Genomic DNA, 18,958 nt, shown 5'->3' with positions numbered 1-18,958 from the left:
ACAAAATAATTTCCACCTCGCAGGTTTGTTAAAAGCTTAAATAAAACCATTATGCTTAAATAAAAACACTATAAAAGAATCATTATGGTGTTTAATACATAATGCATGATCAATAAATGGCAAGTATTTAAAAAATAATTCTATTAAGTCTTAATAATTCTATAAAAGTCTTTGTGGTTTACTGTTTACTAATGTTCCAGTTTTTGATTTTAAAGCCATTAGGATTTAAATGAATGAGGATAATTAAAAATGCCCAAGTGAATGTGGACATTACTGAACACTGAGGGTTTTCTCTGAAAATGCAAAATCAGGATTTAAGAGTTACTGGAGGGCTGATGAATTAAAATAAATGGGGGTATATACCCTCTAAGGAGAACAAACTTTCAGCTCCGCATGTACAAATTAGGAAAATAAAATGAGCTCACTGAGGAAGCATGCTTGCTCTAGAGCCAGTGGTTTTAATGCTAAATCCTAACAAAGCAAAGTAAACAACAAGTCTGAAGTTAAATGGATCCTAAGTGGCCATATACATTCTCAAATAGATGGACAAAGTCTGAGAAGAGAGCTTCTATCAATGTTAATGTGAGCAGAGCCGCTGAAATGCCAGGCATTAAAAGAAAGAAGAAATGCTTTGAAACACTCTGAATTATTTATCTGAGAAAAGAAATCAAAGTAAAAGATAAGAGAACCACATATTCACCACCAGTGGCTAAGAGCTGTTTCATATTCTCTTCTCTACAAATACTATTTTTCAAGCCCATTAGAACTTGGAGTCACGTTATGACCAACATTTTTTTTTTTGTCTTTCTTTTGCTCCTCAGATCAAATTTCAAAACAAAAGAAAATATTTAATTAAGAATTCCTTAAGGTTTGTATTATCAATAAAACCTATCACATTCCCTCAACTCTATTATCTGCCAAGGAGTGAGGAAGAAAGCAAAGACTATAAAATATACTGTTTAAGAGTCTCATGCTCTACCGACTGAGCTAGCCGGGCGCCCTAAAATATACTGTTTAGAAGCCCAAAAGCTGACTAAGGAAGATGCATGCTTGAAAATACTGCTTATGGCATATGATGGTCTAAAAATATCTCAAAGCAATTTAGGAGATTTATGAGGTATATAATAAAGCAAGAAAAGTAAAACCAGCTGTTAGCTTAGTAGTAAGAAAATGAATTTGAAGTTAACAGTAGTTTGTCCAAACAACATTTGTCAATAGAGATTTTCTTTAGCACTTCGTGTCCTTTTGGTTTCTAAGCCCATTTTCTTTTTGCAACTCCCTTCGTGACAATGTGCAATTATTTTTTTTCCAATATATGAAGTTTATTGTCAAATTGGTTTCCATACAACACCCAGTGCTCATCCCAAAAGGTGCCCTCCTCAATACCCATCACCCACCCTCCCCTCCCTCCCACCCCCCCTGCAATTATTTATAATATGAGAGTGATAGCACACACTGTGACGTCACCTGCTTTCTGCTAAACTACATACAGCCATAAAACAAGCTCACAAATTACTGCTGAAAACAATAGGTTCCCAAATCAGCTAACCCATGATGCAGGAGGATGCACTTCTGAGAGTGTAATTTAATCGATAGTAATAGAAGATACTGAATTAAGGAGTAGTCTTTTAAAGACAAACTCCCTCATTTTTTAGTGGTTTCCATTAAGTCTCACTAACACTTTATCTTACAATCACAATGCACAAAGCCCTGTGAAACCTGTGTGGCAGATAAACAGTTCTAGAAAACCACTTCCCTGACTGGTGAATTTCTCTGAGAAAGGATATTTGTTATGTAAGTGGTGGATTTTCAATTCGCCAAATTTAACTGCGGGCAGATCAAAGGCATTAGGAGTTAAAGTAACTGACATACAGTACTTGGGTGAACAAAATGCAATGAAGCATTTTGTATCAGTAAAGATTTCAAGAAGACGTCCGTTTTTTTGCATGGGATTGTAAACTAAAATATAATGAAAAGTAGAATTCAAAGATATTATTTTCTTTTTCAACAAGGTATCAAATGGAGTCAGCAGGTGCTGTAACTAAAACTGTGTTTGTATAGTCTAAAATTTTAGGGGTACCTGGCTGGCTCAGTTGGGTAGAGCATGTGACTCCTGATCTCAGGGTTGTGAGTTCAAGCCCCAAGTCGGGCATGAAGCTTACTTAAAAAAATTAAAAAAAAAGTATTCAAGGAAACTGGAGTCTCAATTGGTTGAGCATCTGACTCTTTAAAAAAATTTTTTTTAATGTGTATTTATTTTTGACATAGAGAGAAAGGCAGCATGAACAGGGCAGGGGCAGAAAGAGAGGGAGACACAGATTCCAAAGCAGGCTCCAGGCTCTGAGCTGTCAGCACAGAGCCAGACGTGGGGCTTGAAACCACGAACCATGAGATCGTGACCTGAACTGAAGTCAGATGCTCAACCAACTGAGCCACCCAGGCACCCAGAGAGTCCAACTCTTGATTTTGGCTCAGGTCATGGATCCCAGGGTTGTGGGACTGAGCCCCATGTTGGGCTTTGCATTGAGTGTGGAGCCTGCTTAAGATTCCCTCTTTCTCTCCCTCTGCCCCCTCCCCTGCTTACTCTCTTTCTCTCTAAAATAAATAATAATAATAATGATAATAATAATAAAATTTTGAACAAATTGAGTAAAAAATATTCTGTAACTAAAACGAGCATAAACATTTTATTCAGATTGATTTTTGAAAGGCAGGGGTTCTGGAGGTACTGACCCTATCTCCCATTCAACTCAGAATGTCTGATAATGTGTGGACAAGTATCAAACTGTTAGAAATCCAGCTCACCTCCCATCTTCTCTTACAAAATTGTCCCCGACCTGAGTAATTTTTAATTCTTTGAATCCTATGGCAATTAAGCTTGAGTCATTTCACTGAGAAGAGAAAGTATGTGAATGTGAGTAGCTATAAAACACTATATAACGGGGGTGTCTGTATGGCTCAGTCAGTTAAGTGTCTGGCTCTCGACTTTGGCTCAGATCATGATCTCATGGTTCATGAGTTTGAGTCCCGCATTGGGCTCTGTGCCCACAGTGCGGAGCCTGCTTGGGATTCTCTCTCTCCCCCTCTCCCTGCCTCTCTCCCCTGGCTCACTCTCTCCCTCTCTCTCAAAATAAATAAACTTAAAAAAAAAACGCTATATAACATAACATGGGCACCCTGTCCCATGGCAGGTACCCAATACAGAGCGGGCAAAAGAACAAATAATTCTATTTGTTGATTGTCTGATGTAAGCACGGCTCAACTCTTGAACCCAGCTGTCTCATTCCTGAGCATCCAGCGTATCTTCTATAACAAACCATCTGTAATGTTAATCAACTACAAAACTTCTTAGAGGTAACCTATATTAGAAAAGTCATCCAACTGGGAAATGTAAGACCTAGCTCCCACCTCTGCCAATGAATAACCTTGAGATCTTTGGACAGCCACCAACCTGTCTGGGCCATGGTTTCCTCATGTTTAAAATGAATTCGGACCAGATGATCTCTAAACCACTGTCAGCTCTAAGAAGAGAACCTTACTATTGATAGGCCCTTAAACTATTTCAGGATTGTAGCAAAGAAATAATTTAATCTGATACCGAACATATTTCAGGAAGATTACTGAGGAGGGAAAAGCAGCAATTTTGAAGTTCTGAGTTCACTTGAGGGAGCCCTCTATCTACAGTGACTGTATGCTTTATCATCCCACAGAAGGCAAATGTAAGGTGAAAGAGGGGCTATTAATAATTACGCTAAGACAACAGGCATAAACTGGAACTGTCCCAGGGCAACCTGGGACATAAGGTTCCCTCCATCTTCCTCACCTCGGAGAGTTAAGAATTGTTGCAGACCAAAGAAACTTCAGTTACATTAAAGTCCCTATTTACCACCTACTTACATTCAGATAATAAAGTGCCTAGTAGATACTACAAATTTATTTGTCCTTCAATAGTTTTAAGTTTCGTTTATTTTGAGAGAGAGAGAGAGAGAGAGCGTGTGAGCACAAGTGGGGGAGGGACAGAGAGAAAATCCGAAGCAAGCTCTGTGCCATCAGTGTACAGCCCAATGTAGGGCTTGAACTCAGGAACTGTGAGACCATGACCTGAGCTGAAATCAAGACTCAAGACACTTAACCGACTGAGCCACCCAGGTGCCCCTTACGTGGCCTTCAAATACATTTAAGTAAACACAGTCAAAGGCTAATTTATTTCATACGTGACTTCCCAGGAAGAGCCATGGAACGAAAGGAAATGCGGTCTTTCATTTTCTTTAGCGTACTAAAAAAAAAAAGTCCATGTTGTATATCAGCATTTATAGAAATCCCACTGACACTGGAGAGTATGTCCCTTTCGTCCCCAGCAAAGGTGTGAAGCAAGGTCCTGAAAGGAAGGTGAAGAAACAGGTTCCTGAAGAACCCCTCCCCCCACCCCACTGGGAGCCCCGAGGCAGCCTCTGACTTACTTGAATCCCTTTGGCATCAGGATGCACTTGGAGTCATGCTGGCAGGGGTTCAGGTCCTGGGCACAGAAGTCCAGCTTCTCCTCACACAACTCGCCTGTTAACACGGCAAACGGTGTTAGTTCACAGACAAAGGTTAACAGGCTTCCCGCCAGCAGGCTGTCAGGGGCCTCAGAGGTTAGCACAGCTTGTGACTGGGGAAAAAATAAATCACAAGATACGGAAGCAGAAGATCCAAAGGGCTGGTTATGCTGCTACACAGTCAGGATTTGGGATAACACAACTATTGTGATTTGCAACTAATAGGAGCCCCTTTAGAACACACTGTTGGAATGAGAAAAAGGAAATCTGAATGCTTTTCATTTTCTGTTGTTTCGTTTGTTTTAATTTGGACTTTTTAGGGGCGCCTGGGTGGCTCAGTCGGTTAAGCATCCAACTTCGGCTCAGGTCATGATCTCATGGTTCCTGAGTTCCAGCCCCGCGTCGGGCTTTGTGCTGACAGCTCAGAGTCTGGAACCTGCTTTGGATTCTGTGTCTCCCTTTCTCTCTGCTCCTCCCCCACTCATGCTCTATCTGTCTGTCTCTCAAAAGTGAATAAACGTTAAAAAAATTAATTTGGACTTTTTACTGAGGTATAGCACATACCCAAAGAATAAATGAATAGCTAACAAATATTCACATACTGAACCCACTAACGTAACCAGCATCCACATCCAGAAACATACCATTTACCAGCATCCCAGAGACCTGACCCCAAGGCGAGTAACCACTGTCCTAACAGGACCAAACATGAGTTGTGCCTGTTTCTGAATGTGACATAAATAGACTCATTTGGTATGTACCCCTTTATGTCTGGCCCGTTCTGTGGTTTTATGTTTGGAAAACTAATCCTCATATCTTCATAGTCTCCAAGGTCTCATAAAGTCTGGAAGAAAAAGATGTTGTTTCTCTCTTATGACTTAATTGCAACGGATAATAGACTACTCCTTAGTTATATCCGCTAAGAAAAAAGCAAAAGGAGAACCAATCTGGACAGAGTATCAGTTAACTCATAAAGAACAAATTTTATCAATAAGTGAGAACTAAAAGCATAACCATGCAGATTCTAGACACTTTATGGTGAATTGCATGCCTGCGAATCTCTTAAGAAATTTCTTCAGATATAAATAATATGGTCGTATCTTATTTTCAGATATATTTGGCTAAATAATGATTTTTGGTGAGACTTTCCCAATCACTGTGGGAGATAATAAATAACTAGGAAGATACAAAATTTAAAAGTCACCTCCTTTTCTACCTTACCTCTAAATCACTTTTTAATTGTGTTATATGCGATAAGTGAATGAATACAGTGACACATCCAGACAGCTGTTCATTTCCAAGAAACTATTAGAACTTTCATTCATTCAAAGTGTGTGGATTTAAACAGCATTGTTTAAAAACCAGGAGTTTACACACATTCCTTTGTTATAAGACTATCCTTTTAAGGAAAAACTTTGCTAACTGGTAGAAAGAGTTGCTTAGCAACTCAATGTAGCATATTCAAGAATCCGTACCCATGATGCAAATATATAAATGTAGTCAGTTATTACGTCAATTTGGTGTATGATAAGTTAGTTTTTTTTTCTGTCTCTTAAAATGAACTAATTACATTGAAAGTCTCATAGATTTCTTCTTTGTAAGAAAGTTGTCTGTGTCTCCAGATTTGTGATACAAAAAGTTTTTAACAACATATAAATGATGAGCTACTTTTAAACAGGGTTTATATAAAGCTTTTCACTTTCAGTTAGTATTATTTTAAGTAATACATCTTGATGGAATTTATTCATTATAATTTATCAGCCTACCATGAGGAAATAATTTTGAATTTTCCAATCAAACCTATTTGGTTGGATACAGGTTGTTTATAGTAATCTATAGACAAGGTAGGTTGTAGTAACTGATGATAGAGAGGGACCATATAAGATATATATAATAAGTATATATTGTATATTGACCATAAAATATATATTATATATATGTATATTGTTTTCCACTCAATACTCAATAAGAAATTGCTTTAAAAATTATAAAAGGGGAAATGTTTGATTTCTTAGTCACTTAGATCCACTCCAACCCAACTCAATCCAATCTAATCAAGCTGACTTATACCACACACAGTTCATAAGGATTTACAAAGAGAAATTCATCTCTTAAGAGAAGAAATTAGAGTTGACCCTTTCTCCTCCACCAGGTGTTTCTTCATAAACTTGATGTGGAAAGGAAGAAGAAAGGAGATGGTTGTAAGACACTGTTGGCTAAACAGACTGGCCATTCTCTAACAGCTTTAAGGCAAAACATGCTAATTTGAATGTGAAAAGCTATACTGATATGAAGTGTTCCTTAATTTGCAAGGAATCTATCTTCTAAGAACAGCACAGCAGCAATATTAATCATTGCTAAACTTGTGTATGATAGTTCTTTGTGACCAATACATAACTACACATTTGATTCTGGTGAAGATGGGCTGATTACTTCAAAAAGGATCGGTCTCCCTTTAAGTGTCACCAAATATTACAATACTAACAAATATTATATTCCATCACTCACTTTTAAAGCCAAATTTTGCAACCTATACTCTTGTCTCCTGTGTCTATTTATGATTTTATGAATTTATCTCAGCTCCAGGTCTGGGCTAATGGTGTTTCCTTTTGTTTTAGTAACTTTAATAAGTTCTGTTGTCCATTTTTCCATCCATTATATGTCCCCTCTTTATGAGTTTGTTAGCTATCTACAATTTTTATATTTCATGTTTGCCTGTGCCTATCTTATGGCACATCTATTGTATGAATTTACTTATTGACTTAATAAATATTTATACAGTGTTTACTGCTGTGTGCCAGACAGTTTCAAACACTGTATAAATATGGAGCTGCTTAATGTTCCTGACAACCATTTAATAAGGAAAGGGCACAGGGCTGTATGGTTTTGGATGTGCTGGATATTACTGGTGTTTACCTCATTTCCTTTCTTTGACTGTAAGAGCACTGAGAGCAGTATTCTTGGCATATTTGCCTTCCTATCTATAAAGTATGATGTTATGACACACTAAAATAATAGTTATTGAAAAAAGATACATGCTTTTTTAAGATAAGAGTGCTATCTTGTTGACCTATATTCAACTTGGACTTCAATTTAGCATTTAGACAATTTTCTGTTCAATGGGTAATAATTAGTCACCCATAATTAATAATAAGTACTTATGACTTTCCTTTAAGCATTACTTTAACTTTCCTCTGGCCAAATATTAAATGTTTTCATTGGACTATTTATTTTTTTCAAATTATATTGGATTCTGCTGTGTTGGAGTGAAGGTAGTTTTAAAGTTCAAATACTGTCCCACAGAGGTGAAACTCAAGAACTGAGCATAAGATGGGAATTGTAGCAAGCTCCATAGACAAATGTACAAGTTTAGATCTACTTCTCAACAAGTAAAGAAAAGTTGGACATTTGAAAGCTGCATTCGTTTTCCAAGAAGAACAGAAATAAAATGCACTAACATTAGTTCACTCATATGCTTTTAGTTACTATTGAAAATTTCTCCTAAAACTTATAGTATTGAGTGAACATTATGCCTGCCCCTTCCTTCCTTCCTTCCTTCCTTCCTTCCTTGTCTTTCTTTTTCTTTCTTTCTTTCTTTCTTTCTTTCTTTCTTTCTTTCTTTTTCTTTCTTTCTTTCTTTTCTTTCTTTCCCTGTATTTCCTTCTCCTTCTTTCTTTCTTTTTCTTTCTTTCCCTGTACTTCCTTCACTCTTTCTTTCCATGTCTTCTTTCTTTCTTTCTTTCTTTCTTTCTTTCTTTCTTTCTTTCCCTGTATTTCCTTCTCTCTTTCTTTCTCTTTTTTCTTTCCCTGTATTTCTTTTCTTTCTTTTCTTTCTTTTCTTTCTTTCTTTCTTTCTTTCTTTCTTTCTTTCTTTTTCTCTTCTTTCTTCCTTTCCTTTCCTTTCCTTTCCTTTCCCTTCCTTCTTTCTTTCTATGTGTAGCCAGAGCTAGTACCAAATTAGTGAAAAAATCAGGGAAAAATAATGGAAAATAAGGCAACTGTATTTGCTTTTTTGATGCTCCAGGGCCTGCCTGATATAATATCATCAATGGCTACCTTTCCTCCTGAGATGATAAAATATGAGGTGATAAGGAAAGGTGGAAACATTTTTTATTGTACTACACATAGTTAATGTTATAATCTGTTATCCTGTAAGCGGGTCTTTATGTTTTTAACATGGAAGTAGGAAAGATATGTCAGCTCACTGGGGTGGTTAAGGGCAATGTAGTTGCATACTGGTTAAATCTCAGTACCCATGAACCCCTCAAGATACAGGGGTCTAGACAAACATTGATTCCATAATTTAGCTCCAATCCACTCTGCTAAATCCTAGGAAATCCTATTTTTTATTTGCTTTCAGGTATGTACCCTTAAAAGTCCCAAGTGACAAAGCAATAGCGTGGAACAAAATGGTTGCCTGGCATTTATGATTTCATTTCTAATCAGATGAGTAAATTAAATTGCCTTATGCTTGCAATTTTAGGCTTTGTGTGTGTGTGAGAGAGAAAGAGAATTAAAAAAAAATGTTTCTAATGTTTATTCTTGAGAGAGAGCGAGAGAGAGAGAGAGAGAGAGAGAGAGGGACAGCCTGAGCAGGGAAGGAGCAGAGAGAGAGGGAGACACACAATCTGAAACAGGCTCTAGGCTTTGAGCTGTCAGTACAGAGCCTGATGCGGGGCTTGAACTCACAAACCACAAGATCATGACCTGAGCCAAAGTCAGACGCTTTACCTATTGAGCCACCCAGGTGCCCTGAGAGAGAGAGAATTTAAAAAGGGATGTGTGTGGATGTGTGTGTGTGTGTGTGTGTGTGTGTGTCCATGTGATATCTACGTTTTGGAGAAGAAGTGGAGAATGGTCATCCAGGAAACCTATCATTATTTCTTCAGAGAAACAGAGGTTAGTGAATGAAGTGCTATAACTTGTGAATAAAAAAACACTGTATCTAAGGGGCGCCTGGGTGGCTCAGTAGGTTGAGTGTCCGACTTCAGCTCAGGTCATGATCTCGCAGTCTGTGGGTTCAAGCCCCGTGCCGGACTCTGTGCTGACAGCTCAGTGCCTGGAGCTTGCTTTGGATTCTGTGTCTCCCTCTCTCTCTGCCCCTCCCCTGCTCATGCTCTGTCTCTCTCTCTCTCTCTGTCAAAAATAAATAAACATTTAAAAAAATTAAAAAAATACTGTATCTCGTAAACAGGTGTCTTTTTCGTAAGAAGATGACATCTAGTTCTTGGATTGCTTCTTCCTGATTGTGTCTATCAGGTCCGTGTGGGGGAGAGTGGGGTTGCAAATGGCCAGGTTCTACAGCTCTACTAGTATGAGCTGCAAGGGATCAAGGCAGCAGTGATGCCCACTCCCCTCAAAGCCCACTCTCGAGGAGGAAATATAATCACTACTTACTGAACAACTGTACATGTGGTTTTTCTGAAGAATTTGATGTAGTGGTAATGTGACCACATATCCTGGCTTACTTAGGACAGTCCTGGTTGATACCCGTTGTCTCAAGGTAATTACCAATAGTGTCCCCATGCACTCACACCGATGACTTCATTTGAATGATAAATGTTATGGTCACCTTGTAGTGGAACACTAGAAGCAAGATCATCAGAATTGATGCTCTGTTTGGAGTGAGCAGTGAGCCAGCATAAAGAGATACCGGGGAGTAAGTACTCTTAATGGGTGAGATGAAATTTGGGTCGCTGAGTTATTGCTTGGAATGGCCTTCCACAACTTACTCAGTATAAGACAGTGGTCTGGCTGCAGGAAAGTGAACTGTTTTATTGTTCTGGGCCCCAATTCTTCATTGGTAAAATGATCTTCTGGAATCGAAATTGTGCAAGGTCAACTGTGGCTCTAAAACAATCTCTCACACACACACAAAGGAAAATGCTTCTACAAAGATGGATAATGCAGGTAGCAAGTTAGCTGCTCAAAACATATTGCATTCAGTGGTGAAAACAAAGTGTCAGTATGCGCTCTGAGCCCTCTGAGGTTGTGATTTCGTGATCTTATTGAAATGAGGCAGAAATCTCAATGCACTTTGATGGTTGTTATGGGAAAGGGTACCTGCAGTCAGCCTTGCCCCCTGCTTCATTTTAGATCTATGAATGTAGCTGATTTTAATGTTCCTTCCTTCTTGAACACCAGGGGCCCTTCCTTTTATCTTCATTTATACTTCTGGCATCTTTGTATAGAGACCGGTGTTAAGGGGCACCTGGGTGGCTCAGTCGGTTAAGCATCCGGCTTCAGCTCAGGTGGTGATCTCATGGTTCGTGAGTTTGAGCCCCACGTTGGCTCTGTGAAGACAGCTCAGAGCCTGGAGCCTACTTTGGATTCTGTGTCTCCCTCTCTCTGCCCTCTCCTGGTTGCACTGTCTCTGTCTCTCTCTCTCTCAAAATTCAACATTAAAAAAAAAAAATAAAAAAGAAATGCCTGTGCTAATGCTAGGAGTAAAAGGGTGAACTATTATAATAGCAACAGAATTATATTCCTATTCTCACGGAGATTATACACGAGAGGAAGAGGAGAGAGATGTTAGTCAATAATTTCAAAGTAGTTATAAGATTGCTGGTGTGATAAAGGCCAAGTGGAAGATGTCATGGTGCTTTAGGAGGGGGATTGACCATGTGGGAAGTGTTTTTAAAGAATTTACACTGGGAGGGGAGAGTGAAGAGCAGGGGAGAGGCTCTGTGTAGGAGGCTGTATTCATGGAAAATCTCAGCTCTGAAAGAGTGGGAGTGAATCTGGGAAAACAAGGCACCAGAAGAGGTCACAGAGGCCGGCAGGGGCCATGTGGTAGAACGTGCAGCGGGTACCACTGAAGGCTTTTTAAGTTGGAGGATGGCCAGATGATACCTGCGCTTTAAAAAGAACATTCTGGTTCCAGTGAAGGATGGACCACAAAAGGGCAGATAAAAATGGACATGACGGATGATTCAACTTGCACTTAGGTGGCAGTAGATGAGATGGACGGCCTGGAGAGATGTTTGGGAAGCAGAATTTATGACAATTTGTGATGGATTGGATGTGAATAGGGGAGAGAGAGGGAGTCATCTCAGACTTCTAGGTTTCCGGTATGTATATATTTGGAAGTACTTCTCAGTGACATAGAGAACACTTGAAATGACCAGGTTTTCTGGGGCAAAATCAGGAGTTTAAAATATAGTGATGTGGTGTTATGGGTTAATTTGTGTCCCCTCTGTCTCCTAAAAAAGATATGTTGGAATACTCCGGTAGCTCAGAATGTGATCTTATTTAGAGACAGGATCTTTGCAGAGATAATGAAATTAAAATGAAATCATTAGGGTGGGCCCTAATCCATTATGGCTGATGTTCTCATAAGAAAGAAACATATGGCATAGAGGAAAGATTGAAGAGACACAGGGAAAAGATGGCCCCACAGGTCAAGGAGAAAGGCCCACATGGATTGTTCCCTCAGAACGGTCAAAAGGAACCAACCCTGCAGACACCTTAATTTCAGATTTTTAGCCTCCAGAACCATGAGTCACTAAATTTCTGTTGTTTAAGCCACCCACTATGTGGTACTTTGTTACAGCAGTAACAGCAAACCAATATAGGTGGTAAATGCTAAATTATTAGAGAATTATAGTGGGGATAAAACTTTCAATTTATGCCATATTTCATTTTTTATTTTTGACCCCTATCTTTTTGCATTCCTATTTCATTTCATGTGGCTGTCCTCTCCTTGTCCTAAAATTTTCTTTTAGGTCTCTGAGATTCTCTAACAGATTCTGGAATAAGTGATGCACAAGGAGAGGGAGGAACCCATGACCATGACCTCTGCACTGCAAAAGAGTCAAGGTCCAGCAGAGCACAGCAGAGTAGGTGGGCTCCACATTTGCTGCGGGGCTGGAAGTCTCCCTGCAAAGCACTGTGTCTGGGTGAATTTGGACCAGTTCCTTGGGCCTCTCTCCAAGAGGAACGGCTGTTAACAGTTAGGGTCTCGCTAACAGGGAAGGCTGCCCAGATGGTAATGAAGATTCTCCTCCTTTTAGGGTATCAAAGGTGACAAGGGCCAAGGGAATCCCAAACTACTGTGTTTGTAGAGAGGGAGAAAAGTGAGTCCAATGTCTTATTTCATCAACTTTACAACGAATTGGGAGATGGGCTTGAACTTTGAATGAAAGCAACAACTAATAATAACTACCAAGTATCTATATTATTATTACTTAAAAATAATAATCAATGTTTTTATTAAATTATGTCAAAGACATCAAAGCTCATGATAAGTGGAGGATGCCTGTGTTGAATCTTGTCACTAATCATAATTTACATTTCCCCCACACGTTCAAATTTCTTAAATATGCCTTTTCTTAAAAAATACTGGTTTAACTCAGGACATTGTTGAAAAATTTTATCCATAGTGATTCTTTGGCAAATCAATGAATAAGGAAGATACTATATATTTCATGGGAGTTAACATTAATGTTTCCTGAAACTAATAAGAATAGTGTAAAAGGAAATCAACTACTAATAATTGGATTAGCTTACATGTACCCTGGTGTGAGAATTTCTTATTTGACCAAAATACAAAGCTGCTTTAGTTTAATAATTTTCATAATAAAATGTTGAGAAGAAATATTTTGAGATAGAACCACAAAATGATTCAAGGACATGCATGATAATGCATGATAAAGTCCTTACTCTGGAGAAGTTACAATCTGGAAAAATTTCAGAAGAAAAAAAGACTCCTAATTTTCCAGTATTCCTTGGGTTTCATTTAGTGACTAAAATATGGACAGCATACTGGGGGCACCTGGGTGGCTCATTTGGTTACACATCTGACTCTTGATTTTGGCTCAGGTCATGATCTCATGGTTCTGGTTGGTGGGATCAAACCCTATGTCAGGCTCTGTGGAGAGCCTGATTGTTTCTCTCCCTCCCTCTCTGCCCCTTCCCTGCTTGTGCATTCTCTCTCAAAAATAGATATTTTTTCAAAAAAATGACTTAAAAAATATGGACAGCATCCTGGCTTAGAAACTGGATTAAAAACTTTACTACATAGTCCCCAATTCATTAGTACCCCTGATGGGATTTTTCGTCTTGGTAAAGTAAACTAAGAAGACATTTTTGAAGAGTTATCGGGGTGGGAGGGGTAGGGGGTACAATTAGTTGACGTCTGCCTGCCAAGAAATCTGGGCAGCAGCAGGTGTCACCTAGGCTTGTTCAGACCTCAAGGACCGCTGAGCAGAAACAAGGTTGGTTATTTGGTCCCTGGATTAGGATTTCTGAAATTTTTCAACTTCAACTCACTCTACTTAAAATATTCATCTGTTTAAAAAAAAATTTTTTTTTTTAACGTTTATTCATCTTTCAGAGACAGAGAGAGACAGAGCATGAGCAGGGAAGGGGCAGAGAAATGGGGACAGAGAAATGGGCAGAGAATCTGAAGCAGGCTCCAGGTTCCTAGCTGCCAGCACAGAGCCTGACGCAGGGCTTGAACTCACGAACTATGAGATCATGACCTGAGCAGAAGTCAGACATGCAACCAACTGAGCCACCCAGGTGCCCCCAAACTATTCATCTGTTTTAGGGGCACCTGGATGGCTCAGTTGGTTGAGCATCTGACTCTTGATTTCAGCTCAGGTCATGATCTCAGTTTTGTGGGTTTGGGCCCAGGGTCAGGCTATGCACTGGCAGCATGGAGCCTGCTTGAAATTCTCCCTCTCTCTCTACCCTTCCCCTGGTCACACTCTCTCTTTCTCAAAATAAATAAATAAACTTCAAAAAACATTTCCGTTTTATACCAATAAAGCAATAGGAAAAAGTACATTTGAATTATTAAGTATCTCATTTCTATTTTCAAAAGTTAAATTATAGGTTATAAATGCAGGTTGAGGATGTCTACAAGAAAAACAGTTTTAGATATGGGTACACAGCATTGCTGGAACACTTAACCGTTGCTAGTTTTTTGCTAACATAATCAGATTTAGTTTCTTTTTTCTCTGAGACAGAAAAAACAATCTCAGAGTCCGTTCTGGGAATCCTGGGTGTATGAAGGGGGAGAGGAGGGTTCTGGGGCTGCAACTGCAGGCTGTTCTTGTTCCTATTTATAAATTCTTACCAAACGAGTTTTTTTTTTTTTTTTAATGCAAAAGGATCATTAATATTGACAATAATAGCAAAGGAACTTATGACAGCAATCTGAGTAACTGAACCAGAATTCTGGTGTTAAACTTAATCTGTTATGACACTCTCACATATACTTGTGACAGGGGAGGAAATCTAGTTGAATTCCTTATAGAATCCCCAGGACACAGAGTTTTGGGGGGTCAAGCGCATCATTGTTCAAATATTTGCATTTTGAGTTCTTGCTTGGCTCAGGAAAATCCTGAATGATTGGTAACCATTTTATCTTATTTGAACTGGTGCAGCAAGGGAAGGTATCCAAAACGGTAACCTACAAGTTGCCTGGCACAAACTAGATGCTCGATGGCTGCCGAAAAATGTGAAAGATGGCACTTATTTGATTGCTTTTCAAGGGAAAAAAAACTTTAATTTTTTTTTAATGTTTATTTTTGAAAGAGAGAGAGACACACAGAGACAGAGTGAGAATGGGGGAGGGGCAGAGAGGGAGAGGCAGAAACAGAATCTGAAACAGGCTCCAGGCTCTGAGCTGTCAGCACAGAGCCTGATGCGGGGCTCAAACCCACGAACTGTGAGATCATGACCTGAGCCGAAGTCTGACGCTCAACCAACTGAACCACCCAAGTGCCGCAAGGGAAAAACAAAAAACAAAAAACAAAAAACAACAACAAAAACCTTTAAACACATTAATGAAGGAGACCCAGAGATATGAAGAACCACCTAAGGCAGAACAGAGAATAAGGAAAATCAGTAGCAGATTTGTGTTCTGAGATCCCAGCCTGAGGGATTGCTTTTGCAGGCGGGACTGGATGCACAGCCTGGTGGACTCTCTGGTATCTGTATAATCTCATCTGCCAAATAATGACGGTTCCAATTGGAAACAGACAGGATGAACTCAGGAATGGTAGGAGTGTGAGTGTCAGTACTTAAGTGACACGTTTGAGAAAGGGAAGACAAAAGGATCTGAATGTTTCTCATTACCAAAATTTTAAAATTCCATCCAATTCCTATAAAAATTTGTATATTTCCCATTTGTTCTTTATTCCTATTAAAAAAAACCAACAAACACATTCTCTCTCCTCTTACAGATCTTTCAGTGTAGCAAGGAGATGGATAAACTGAGAAGAGGGTGGACACAGTTGATGGGATTCTGGAAGTCATCCCAGGACCTGTTAATTGAACTACACCTGCAGGAAAAACATTTCTATTTTCTCCTCTTTTGCAGAACCAGTCCAGCTCTCTTTGTTACATCTTCTGCTCAAGGTTATAATCCCAGGCACCAGAGCATATTAACATGAACAGATGCCCAGTCTCTGATCTGAATATTCAGTATCCTTATCAATGGTGATGGTAATAATTGACTGTATTCATCACTAAGAGTGTGCTGTTATTTCTTCTAATTTTTTTCAAAGAGCCAACTCTTCCTGAGGATCCTTTTTAATAATATGATGCTTTCTTATTTGTGCTCACTATACTGAAATCTGTCCTATCAATTAGAAAGTCCATTGACCTCTAAAATATGATGAATAAAGTACTCAGATCATTCCCACTTCTCTAAACTTAATTAAATCCACTGGTTTGTACAGAAATATAATGAAAAGATATTGAGGGCTTGTGAATTCTTGAAGATCCAATAGTCACTGATAAATGTCCTTTGAGTGCAAAAGGTATGCAAAATGGACCATGGGCAGAAGGTATACATTGCCACAAAGTAACATCATGAGATAAAGTGAATCATACTTCAAAGTAGGAAGGCTCAGGAAAATACTCTATACATTTGGATAAGATATTTCAAACAAGGAAAATCATCTTCTGTTCTCGCTTTTGTTCCAAATAATACGAAAGGGGTTGCTCCATCATGTTTTGTTTGCCAGAAAGTTTGATTAGTCTTCATTCAGAAAAAGATTATCTTCACTTATCAACTAGTAAAGGAACCATATTATGCTGTCCACTTTCTTGGGATATGAGAGATGATGGCTTTGTACTGGTGAAATAACTGACCCAATTTGAACTTGAAGTACAGAATCAAAGCCAAAGAGTTTGCCTAGTAGATGTTTTATGCATTTAAAAAAGTCACGTTTAATGCTTAGCACAGTGTCCAGCATAAGGTATTTTTAAACATCTTTTGAGTTTTTAAAATGAAAAGTTTACCTCCCCTGAAAATAAACAGAAAAGGAGGTATTTTTCAGTACTTCCTCTTTAGAACACTGGTGTCAAATAATGTGGCCAATCCCAACAACTACTGAAACCTTAGAAATATTTAACACTTATATTCAAGATAAATAAATCCAAACTAGATTGAATAAGGCTTGGTTAAGTTAAACTGTTGTTTTGGGCTCAGTGAGCCTTGCCTACTAACTAAAGAGCAAGTAGGACCTGGTGTTGAGAGGTAGGAAGATGAAAGCAAACCACACAATCTTGTTAGGCTGCCAGAGTATTCTCTCTATTAAAACAGACTGCAGAATAACGGGAATTGAGCCCCCAAACCAAGAGCACACTGTACACACTGTATGTTAGTCAATTTGACAATAAATTATATTAAAAAAAATAGTGAAAGAAAAAAATTAAAACTAAAATAAGATGAAATAAGAGAACCAAAAAACAAAAACAAAACAACCAAAAACCACCCAACAAACAAAAAACAGACTGCAAGCGTGATTGCAACTATATTGATCTTGAAACAAAGACCTTAAACATCTTGAGGCAGAATTAATAACAGGCAATCACTATTATTAAGGTTCATAAAAATTTAAAAAATATAACAAAACCTAAAAAAAAAAGAAAAAAACCCAGTCAAATCCAAGAGCTCTTCAGCATTCATTATTTCCTTATACTTCAAGTCAAGTGGGTAAAGAGAACCAGAGACTTATTTCTGAAGTCTTTCCATTTGAAATGTGCATGGAAAACAGAATTACAAAATAATAATTTGAAGATAGTACTTTATCCATTCATCAGTTGGTGGACATTTGGGCTCTTTCCATAATTTGGCTATTGTTGAAAGAGGTGCTATAAACATTGAGGAGGGCACTTGTTGGGATGAGCACTGGGTGTTGTATGTAAGCGATGAATCACAGGAGTCTACCCCCAAACAATAAATTATATTAAAAAATAAATAAATAAAAATAAAAAATAAAGTAATACACAAATTGTGGAGATCAGAAAATATAGAGGTATGTAAAGAACATGTACATTTTGTAATGCAGAAACTAACCAAATCATGTAATGTATATATAGAGAAAGAGTTGAAAAAAAAAAAAAGAAAGAAAGTACTGAAAAATATGGGAAGAATATATTATGCATATAATCTACTTTAGGTAGGAATTTCTTTATCAAAATTCCCTTAAGGATTCTTAATGCCATTAGGAATGGCAGCCCCTGAGGTTTCTGGAGTATAGATACTTAACACTGTAAGGTGTTGTTCCATACATTCTTCCATGTTATTCTCAGGCATGGATGTGAGGTGGGACAGATGTCATTATCCTTGTTTCCCAGAAAGAAAGAAAAAAAAAAAAAAAAAAAAAAAAAAAGACTGCCAGAGATCCCAGAGTTGATAATATTAACTATAAGGATAAGAAATCTGAACTTTTCCCCTTAGCTACAAAAATTCATCAGTACCCCACATGCCTTATAGGGAAGGAGGTAGCCTAAAAATCAGGGGAAATAGTTTTTCAGGCATTGATTAGGCACTGTCTTTTTTTTTTTTTAACTTGTAGATAAAATAGATTGTTTGCCTTCATTTGAATTTTGTGGCTACAGCTTTATTCTTTTCAAATGCACATGAAAGACACTTATGTACAGAGAACTGAAGAGACAGCAGAAGAAAAGCTTGTTTATCACAAACAATTAGGCAGAGCCACTGAGTGATGGGAAATAGTTCCAGGCCTGGAAGATAGCAGCAGATACGAAGGAATTGATTCCAGTGGAAGCCTCCCCACCCCAAATCCCAGTGCATGCCTTGGGGTCAGTTAGACATTGGTTTGCATTCAGATCCCTACTTATAAGGTGTGCATCCTCGGGTAAGTGTTTTCTCATCTTTTATACAAGTTATTGCTTAAATTTTTATTGTTCACATCTACAGCATTCTTTTCAATTAACAATATGTCACCTAATTATGGAGCTTCTTTTTATTTAAGAAAGTTGCTGTCTGCTATAAAGAAGTTGAAATTTAATTTCTTGTGAAGTTTTGGGTTAAAAAATAGAGCAAAGTTTGAGTGGTTTTCAAAGCAAATTCACTCAGCAGGAGATTCTTGGAAAGAGAAGGCATCTTTTATAAACATAAGCATGAAATTTAGTCAACATAGGAAACCACATGGTGA

The 18,958-nt window shown here is 38.2% G+C and overlaps 1 protein-coding gene across 2 annotated transcripts in view; it reads right to left on the bottom strand.

Annotated features, from left to right (window-relative positions):
- The window catches only part of SLIT2 (slit guidance ligand 2), a 373,985-nt gene that overhangs the window by 25,352 nt on the left and 329,675 nt on the right, over window positions 1-18,958 (bottom strand). For both annotated transcript variants that reach the window (XM_049630375.1, XM_049630377.1), the window contains one exon: window positions 4,461-4,554. In XM_049630375.1, the coding sequence (XP_049486332.1) occupies window positions 4,461-4,554 (94 nt within the window). The remainder of the gene's footprint in view (window positions 1-4,460; window positions 4,555-18,958) is intronic.

Source organism: Panthera uncia, chromosome B1 (genome assembly GCF_023721935.1).
Source record: "Panthera uncia isolate 11264 chromosome B1, Puncia_PCG_1.0, whole genome shotgun sequence".
NCBI lineage: Eukaryota > Metazoa > Chordata > Mammalia > Carnivora > Felidae > Panthera > Panthera uncia.
The sequence above is the reverse complement of the archived record's forward strand: the minus strand, read 5'-3'. Positions and strand labels throughout refer to the sequence as shown.